The sequence below is a fragment of the Hevea brasiliensis genome, chromosome 3 (assembly GCF_030052815.1).
Source record: "Hevea brasiliensis isolate MT/VB/25A 57/8 chromosome 3, ASM3005281v1, whole genome shotgun sequence".
NCBI classification, from domain to species: Eukaryota; Viridiplantae; Streptophyta; class Magnoliopsida; order Malpighiales; family Euphorbiaceae; genus Hevea; species Hevea brasiliensis.
The window spans coordinates 88,394,877-88,403,805 of record NC_079495.1 but is presented as its reverse complement, the minus strand read 5'-3'; the positions used below and the strand labels follow the sequence as shown (position 1 = coordinate 88,403,805).

Genomic DNA, 8,929 nt, shown 5'->3' with positions numbered 1-8,929 from the left:
GTCATGGTAAGTTATTATTTAACAATGATTGCTTTTGTCACAAACAAGTGAACATTTTTTTTCTCATAAAATTCGATAAAGAATTTTAATATTTTTTGTCAAATTGATCTTTCTAATAACGACATACGAATTCGTCACAAAAAAATTCATTTTATTACGAATTATTTCATCGATAAAATCTTTCATTTTAAATATATTGTGACTATTTATAAATTGTCATAAAAATTAATATGTAATGACGTATATAATTTGTCATTATTTATTTTTACTAACACAATCTTACATTATCATGAAAAAATTTATTTTGTCACGATTACTTTTGTCATATAAACTTTTGATCATTAGAAAATATTTAGTGACAATTATTATAATTCTCACCAAATGTAATGTTTCAGTGACATAAAAGTGTTTGTCATGATAAGGAATTAATTCATGACTATTCCTTTTATCCTAAAAAATTAAAAGATTTTTCTCATAGAATTATATGATGAATTTTAATGTTTGTCATTCAATCAATTTGTAATGATGAAACACGGATTCATCACCAAAAAAAAAAAAAAAAAAAAAAAAAATCTGTTTTATTATGATTAATTTAATAACAAAGCGATAAAACTCTTTTATCCAAAATACATTGTGATGTGTATAATTCATCATAAAAGATAAAATTTAATGACGAAATTCAGATTTTGTCACGAATAGTTTTAATTTAACCACAATAAGTATTGTCACAAAATAAACATATTTTATCATTAAAAAAAAATTTACACATGAAAATTGCAGGAAAATTTTGCCCCCAAAAGATTTCATGGCGATTATTATAACTCATTATAAAAAATATATTGGCGACAATATGACATTTTTCATAATAAGTTTTTATTTTATTACAATTTATTTCACAATAAAATAAATTATTTTATCATAAAAAAATTTGATGTCAAAATTTTAGTGGGAAATCTAATTTTAAATTTATTTCATGACGAAATTTGTAAAATGTCACTAAATATACATAATGGTAACAAACTAACTACATTATGATGACACAATTACATGTTGTCATTAAAAGTTTTTTTTTTATCATGATAATTTAACATTTTCGTTGTAATATTTAACTTTTCAATGAAGAAATTTAGATCATCATAAGGCAATTCATCACAAAATATCTAATTTCTTGTAGTGAAGATTTTAAATATTTTATTTTAAAAAATCAAGTTGTTTCAAATTTACATTGATTGAACAAGACAATGTTTTTAGGTCAAACATTGTATAGCAACTATTTTTTAAATGTTATATATGAAAATAGTTTTATTATGTTCAATAATTTCTTGTTTATCCTTTACATTATATGCAACAATAAAATATAAAAATAATGTGTGAAATATTTTGAATTCTATAAATAATTAGGTTCAAGCAAATTTAATGTTGAACCTGTTTTTCATAAAAAAAAAATGACTGCAAAAGTGTGGGATAATAGCTTATGGTGACCATATTTTTTGGTCGTAATTGCATAGGAATATAAAGTTGTGATTTCCAATTGCGAAGCTAATACTATTACAATTACCTTAAAGAAACCGTCATAATTTCACAAGAATACAAATTTATGATTTTCAATTGCAAAGGTATTACGATCACAATTACCTTTAAGATATCGCCACAATTTAAGTTTTAGTGGCTAACATTACATCATTTTCCTAAAACTCAATTGCAACCGGTTATTGTTTCCTGTCTCGTAAATTTGTTAATGGCGAAGCTTGTTGCAATAGTATGCAATGGGATATATTTGGTTGTAATTTTGTTTTTGTGATGAGAAGTTATCTTTTAGTTATGAGATTTCCATTAAAGCCTTGTTCCTGTAGTGTTCGATTAATATATAATCAGGTTTGTAATCAGTTTAAGTTTGGAAAATAATACCTAAGTCGAGTTCAAATTTAATATATTGAGTACTTGTTACCTACACCCGTTAATATAAATAATTAATTATAAATATATAATTTTAATGATATTTATAAATTTGTATATATTATATTTTAAATAAATATAATTTAAACATTTTATAAAATTATTATGTAACTACCCAATTTCGGAGCGTTACCAGCGTTAGAATTCAGGTTAGCATAAAGCCTCTATGTCCATAAAAGCCTAACTTGCATTAAAATCTCATTTAAAAGCTCATATTATTTATATAAATATTTTATTAAACACAAATTTGTAGTTATAATTCTTTTATATCACAAAATATTAAGTGTCAAAGTATAATGGCAAAATAGCAAAATTTACATGTCATTACAAAAGGAGCTCCAACAAATTGTACATATACCTATAAGCAAAAATATGACAATGACTTCCCTTGTATGAATATAAAGATAAAGTAAGAGTAAAGGGAAAAGGCAAAGGTTTAGGCTTGTTACAGGTCCTAGTGACCTTATGTCTCTCAGTGTTCTAGCGCCGCTAACAGTCCCGAATTTGGGTTGTTACAGCTATGATATCAACTTTGTAACGACTCAAATCAGAAATTGTTATCGGCACTATGAAACGAGCAAGTATAAGACTATTGAGACCCTAACAAGCCTAAACACACTTTCTTAAACTTTCATAAGTCCCATGCAAGTTATAAAACATCATAAATACTATAAATCATGAAAATATTTTATTTAATATCTCAAAATCTGTAACAGCAAGTACAACGAATCATTAGCAAATTTTACATGCCACCAAAAAGAGTTCCACAAAATTTACATATACCTTATAAGTAAAATTGAGGCAATAAACTTTGTAGTTAATGATAGCTAGAAATCTGTATTTATATTCCTTAATCCTCACAGAGAGCAAAATCTGTAAATATACTTTTGGATGTTCTTTGTTGTCTTTGTGCCACTTTCACTTGATTTTGAAATGAACGTCAAATAGATAGATGCCTATATTCTCGTTTCATTTTTTCAGTAAGTCTTTATTTTATTAGTAATAACATAAGAGAAAACTCTATCAGTTTTTCAAGTCACATCTGTCTCTATAAGTTAGGGACGAATATGACAATTTTTAAGTTGTCTTGTTATTGAGATAATAAAACTGCCACATCATCCTTTCTTAACTGCCATACAAGGCATTAGCCTGGAATCTAATTGGCAATTTTTTTTAGTTTAGGATGAAATTGCAAATATTTTGAAAGTTTAAGTTTTCTTTCATTTTGGCATTTCCCCCAGAATTTATGAGATTTTTTAATTCACAAAATATATTTTCATTCTATTATTGAATTAGTCAACTTAAAAAATAAAAAAGTGTATAATATTGACATATAATTAAATTTTTAATATTATAAATAATGGAATTTTAACTGAGTCTCGGCGTTGTATAACTATTTTCATCATTTTTTTAATATATATATATATATATATATATATATATATATATATATATATATATATATATATATATATATATATATATATATATATTCTCTTATGAATACAAAGATCTCATAATTTTTAGGGGAAATGAAAAAAAAAAACTTGAATTTCAAATAAAAAAAAAAGCAATTCCTCCGTGAACTAAAAAAAAAAAAAATTGTCAATTAAACTCTGGAATAACGGTTGACATGGCGATTCTGTTATATCAATAATAAGGCAACCTAATTATGTGGTATAAATATGCAATCCTCAATGGTGCATAGTCTAATTGGCAATTTTTTCAGTTCGCGGTGAAATTAAAAATTTTTTAAAATTTTAGATTTTTTTGTAATTCCCCATTATAAATTAATTAAAATTTAATTATGAATTAACTTGGAAAATTCCTTATTATACATTTTAATTGATTTTTAAGTACTTCATGGTAATAAAAATTAAAATAAAATTACTCAGGATGAGAATGGAAATTCAAACTAACAACTATAAGGCTTCTTTTGAAAAAGTCATTTCAAAGAAAAGAAATTAAATGAATTCCAATATAATTTTTATTTTTTTAAAATAATTTTTTTAATTAAAAAAATTAAATTCTTTCAATTATTAAATTTTCAAATATGATAATTAAAATATGATTAAATTAAATTCTTATAAAAATCTAATTTGCAAACAAGCTTGAAAAGAATATTAGCAAGAGCAAAGTTCCTTCTATTAGTTATAAGTGTATTTTTCTTGTCATTGAACAAGTATTTAACAAGTCCTTTTTATATTTGGATTCAATTAATTAACAACTAATTTAATCTTATAACCCATGTTTAAATTATACTATTTACAAAAAAAATACATTATCAAAGAGAAACTGGAAGCATAATTTTATAATGACTCATAAGGCTATTATTGGATATTAATTTAGATTTTGTAATGATATTTTGGCTAATTTCAACATTTTTTAACTTCAGAAATTAGTATTAAAAATATTAATATTACATTTAATTTATATAATATATAATTATCACAAAATAGTTCAGATCTCAACAGGGCAAATAGGCAGGTGCTTCATGGCAAATTATCCATCACATCTTCAATCAGACGGTTTATACAAAAGTATGAAGATCCACCATCCTTCAAGGCCTTCTTACTATTTTCACTCATCTCTTTGACCCTCTTCCTTATTTCACTATCATGTTCCATCACACACCGTATTCCTCTCTCTATATCCTGCGCGCTTACTATTATTTCGCTCTCTCTCCTGTAATCCATTTTAATTTCCACACCCAATCCCAACTCAGTCACCATTAAAAAGGCATTAAATTGTTGCTCTGCATACATCGGCCACGTGGCGATTGGAACACCAAACCATATGCTTTCTAGTATAGAATTCCATCCACAATGCGAAACAAAACCTCCAATTGCTGCGTGGGCCAATATGGCTACTTGTGGAGCCCACCCAATTACCTTTCCTATCCCAGCCGTACGATCCAAGAATCCTTCGGGTAATATTTCTTGGAAATTCTGATAATCAGCTGATAAGTCTATTTTACCCTTTGGTGGGGGCCGCCGTAGAGACCACAAGAATCGGTGTCCACTTTGCTCTAACGCACACGCAATTTCTTTGGCTTGATTCATATCAAAACCTCCCATGCTTCCAAAGCAGAGAAACACTACTGATGATGGAGGTTGATCATCAAGCCACTCCATGATTTTACTCCCATCTGGCCTCACATTATGGCTATGGCTGTCACCCTCCAGATTCAAAATGGGTCCCACAGGATAAATTGGAGGAATATTACTGTTAGCATCTCTAAGAGAGTTTAGTGCATGGGATTCCAGCTCCATGAATGTATTTACCATTATACCCTTAGCTTCTCTATATCGTCTAGCGTAGTGGAGGAAAAAGAAAAGCCACTCCTTTACAAGCACCACAGAAGGCAGAACTCTAGCAGGAAGTGGGTTAGCCAAACTTGGCACCGGCAACTCACCGTCAGAATCCTTGAACTGAGTAGGATCCATCTCCTGCTCATCGTGAATAAGTTGCATGTAAAGCATAAAACCGAAAAAAGATGCACCTGAAGTAAAGAAAATATAAGATGGAACACCAAATTCTTTAGCCACATCCATAATCGATGTACAGAACATATCCAGTACAAATCCGGCGAGCGACAAATCAGGGCGAGAAGTGAGCTTGAAGACGGCTTCTTTGACATGGGGAATCTGTTTATCAATAAAACCGAAACCCAAGGAGCCTTCATCAACATTAGGTAGTTCGATGAACTGGATACGATCTGATTTAGCTATGGAATTAACGAAGGAGCTGACGAGAGTGTCTGAAGAACGCTTAATGATGAGGACAGTGATGGAGAGTCGATTATGACGGTCAAGGAGAAGCTTTGCTGCCTCCAACGTCGATGCAAGGTGGCCCATGCCTGGCGTCGGGACGAACACAAGCTCTGCTTTCTTCATTATTTGTAGGCTAGAAATTTTTTAGCTAATGGAAGAAGTGCGTGCCATGTAATAAGTGGGGGATATTTGGTTCGGTTTTAATAGGATTTTATCTGAAATCGATATCAAATTTTTTATTATTTAATTTTTAAGAATCAAATTTGAAAACAAACTTCAGTTTTGTACGTATTGTGTGGCTAGAATAATAATGGATGATATTTTTATATTTTATATAAATTATTAATTAAAATATATAAAATCATTTGAGTTTGTATTTTATTGAAGTAATAATAATTAATTTTAAATATTTTAATTGAGTTTTAAATTAATTTAAATAATAATAATTAAATTTAAAATTGAATATATTAATTTTCTGGAGCAGGTTATCGCTCTTTTATCCTTCCCTATGTATGTGGCTTAGGATAGCGCTAACAAGTAACCATTGCTTCAGAGAAACAGTGATGGGCACTGGGCAGGGTCCCATCTGGTTTTCATTTTCCATCCTGGGTCGTGGCCTAGATAAATCACGTCTTCGTTTCCTCTTTTTATCATTTTAATTTATTATTTATTACATTTTTATGGAAAATTATTATACCTTATGTAAAATATTAATGAAATCAACATTTATTTTAATTTAATTTGTTTTGTTAGGATTAGCTTGGTTTATTTTTATTCATAATTAAGGAATTGTTGGTACTTTTGGTTAATAATAATTTTAATATATAAATAATTTTAATTTACAAATTTTCAATTTTAATATATGAAAATAAAATAATATTTTAAATTTATTGTTGATTACTTCATATAATATTTTTGTTATTTTTTATGTCGATTAAATTTATTATATCTCTCAAAAATTTTAATGAATATTTCATAATAAAAATAATTAAAAAAATATAACAACATATTAAAAATATTGATTAAAGATATGAAATAAATTAAGTTTAATTAAATCATATAATCGTTATACTTTAATTAAAATATCAAAAATTTTTTATCTCTTAATATATTAAAAAACAATATATTCAAATATTATCTTTATTTAATAATATTTTAATTTAAAAATTATATTAATAATCTGAAAAGTATAAAAACAAAAATTATATATGTTGATATAGTTTATCTCAAAATCCGATCTTAACTAGGATGGATTTACCAACTCTAAGTCTAGTCTCATTTGGATCAGTTGTAGCCACAGGCCACCTCAAGTATAGCTCAAGTCAAGTTAGAGCCATCTCCTATCTCTACGAGATCAGGAGATCGTTTCACAACATACAGATCGGATGTTATTAAACCCATGAGACAAGAGATCTACGCTCTACAACCCACATTGTAATGACGTGTCTACGACATGCCGATGAGTATGATTGAAGTAATTCTCATCGAGAATCATGTTGAACGATTCCATGGCATGCAACAAGCGAAGGGCTCAAGATTGGTTAACGGTTTCTGAGATTAGCGTTGTTTTCTCTCATGTCACCATATAAATAGGCCTTCAACGCCTACTCAAGTACACTTTCACACATTCTCAAAGGCACTGTTCATTACCATTTCTCTAAATTACCTTCCTTAACTTGAGTGCTAAAGTAACTGCTATTGTGTAAAATTCTGCAAGTGCACGAATCGTTAATAAGCAATACAGTAGTGAGCAGAGTATCGTTCCCACGAGCAACTTGGTGAGTACTAAACTAAACAATAATTATAACTATCTAGACTACCAATTGTTATGATGAGAATTTAAGCTAAACTAACTAGAACCAATGAAGTAAAGGAAAGCTAAACTAACTAGAACTAATGAAGTAAAGGAAAGCTAAACAATTTAACTAAGGTAATCAATTAATGAAAACAATTCTAGAATTAAGGGGCTCACACTTTAGCCTATTACAGATCTAATCTCATTTATTCAAAAAATTGAAAAGTTATTACTTTGGAGGAAATTAATCTTATGTTATCTTAAGTCATTTCTTAAGGTACTTAAGGTGTATCATAATTAATCTGAACATTACTTTCATAGCAATCAATCTTAATTGAAACCCTAAAGCTCTTTGATTAATTATGAACTCCACATAAGATCTCAGCCTATCTCTAGGTCAAAAACCCTAAGTTAGATATATTGATTTTCTAATATTAATCTTCATCTTTCAATCGTTCAATTAATATTTAGAATCATAAATAAGTGAAGCTCTACACAAAGCATACATTAAGATTGCAAGAAATTGAATTAAAGAATAAAACTCTAAGTTTATTAAATAAAATCAATGTAAATCCATAACAGAACTAAGAATGCTACATCCCTAATTCAAGAATTAAGAAAACTACTCACTCATGGTGAGTTTAACAATCAAACTAAAAGTAAAATAACTGTGACGACCCAACTCAGGAAGCGGTCCGATGAGGGCGGGAAGTGGCTTGAGAGAGTAAACTCCCGGTAGGCTTCTAGGATGGCGAGGCTACCTAGGGTAGTGGAATGCGAGGCACATGAATTAAATCGAATCATACATTAAATGGGGGAAACTAATCACTAGAGGCATCTTTTGGTGAAATGGTTTGGAGAGTTGGAAGAACTCAAGGGTTAAGTATGCTCGCTTGAGAGAAATCATAGGATGGGAGACCTCTTGGGAAGTTTTCTATAACACCCCTTACCCGTCTATAGTGTAGTCGAGCAAGACATGTCCCACTCGGTGCCAGAGCATCATATCTTATCTTACTTTATTCTTTTAATAATTTATTTTCATTATATTTTAATATCAATTATTTTTCTAAGGAGAACCCAGAGGAGTTTCCCCTGTTTCTATTATCATTTGGTGTATTTTATTATTCACCTATTTAAAAATCTTAACAATATTTTCCATACAATAATTCATCCATACTCATATCATCATTTCAAAAATCATTATGTAATTCAAATCCATACTCATTTGTATAAATTCATTCATGCTTATTACATATATCAAAATTCTCAATTTCATTAATTTACATAATTTGCAAACTAATTGCATAAATTCATAATTTACATCAGGTGCATATTACATACAATTTCCTAATTTGCATTTTATCTCATTTTCTTTTCTTTTCTTCTCTACTCATTTTTAATTTTT

General features: G+C 28.4%; 1 protein-coding gene across 1 annotated transcript; it reads right to left on the bottom strand.

The window, feature by feature from the left end:
* Positions 1-4,423: 4,423 nt before the first annotated feature.
* Positions 4,424-5,902, bottom strand: LOC131178530 (anthocyanidin 3-O-glucosyltransferase 6-like). Its single transcript, XM_058143477.1, has one exon. The coding sequence runs from the start codon at positions 5,850-5,852 to the stop codon at positions 4,449-4,451; it is 1,404 nt and encodes a 467-aa protein (XP_057999460.1). The 5' UTR covers positions 5,853-5,902; the 3' UTR covers positions 4,424-4,448.
* Positions 5,903-8,929: the final 3,027 nt, after the last annotated feature.

Excerpts from the sequence above, each read along its gene's own strand:
- LOC131178530 (XM_058143477.1), bottom strand. The coding sequence starts at position 5,852 with ATGAAGAAAGCAGAGCTTGTGTTCGTCCCGACGCCAGGCATGGGCCAC.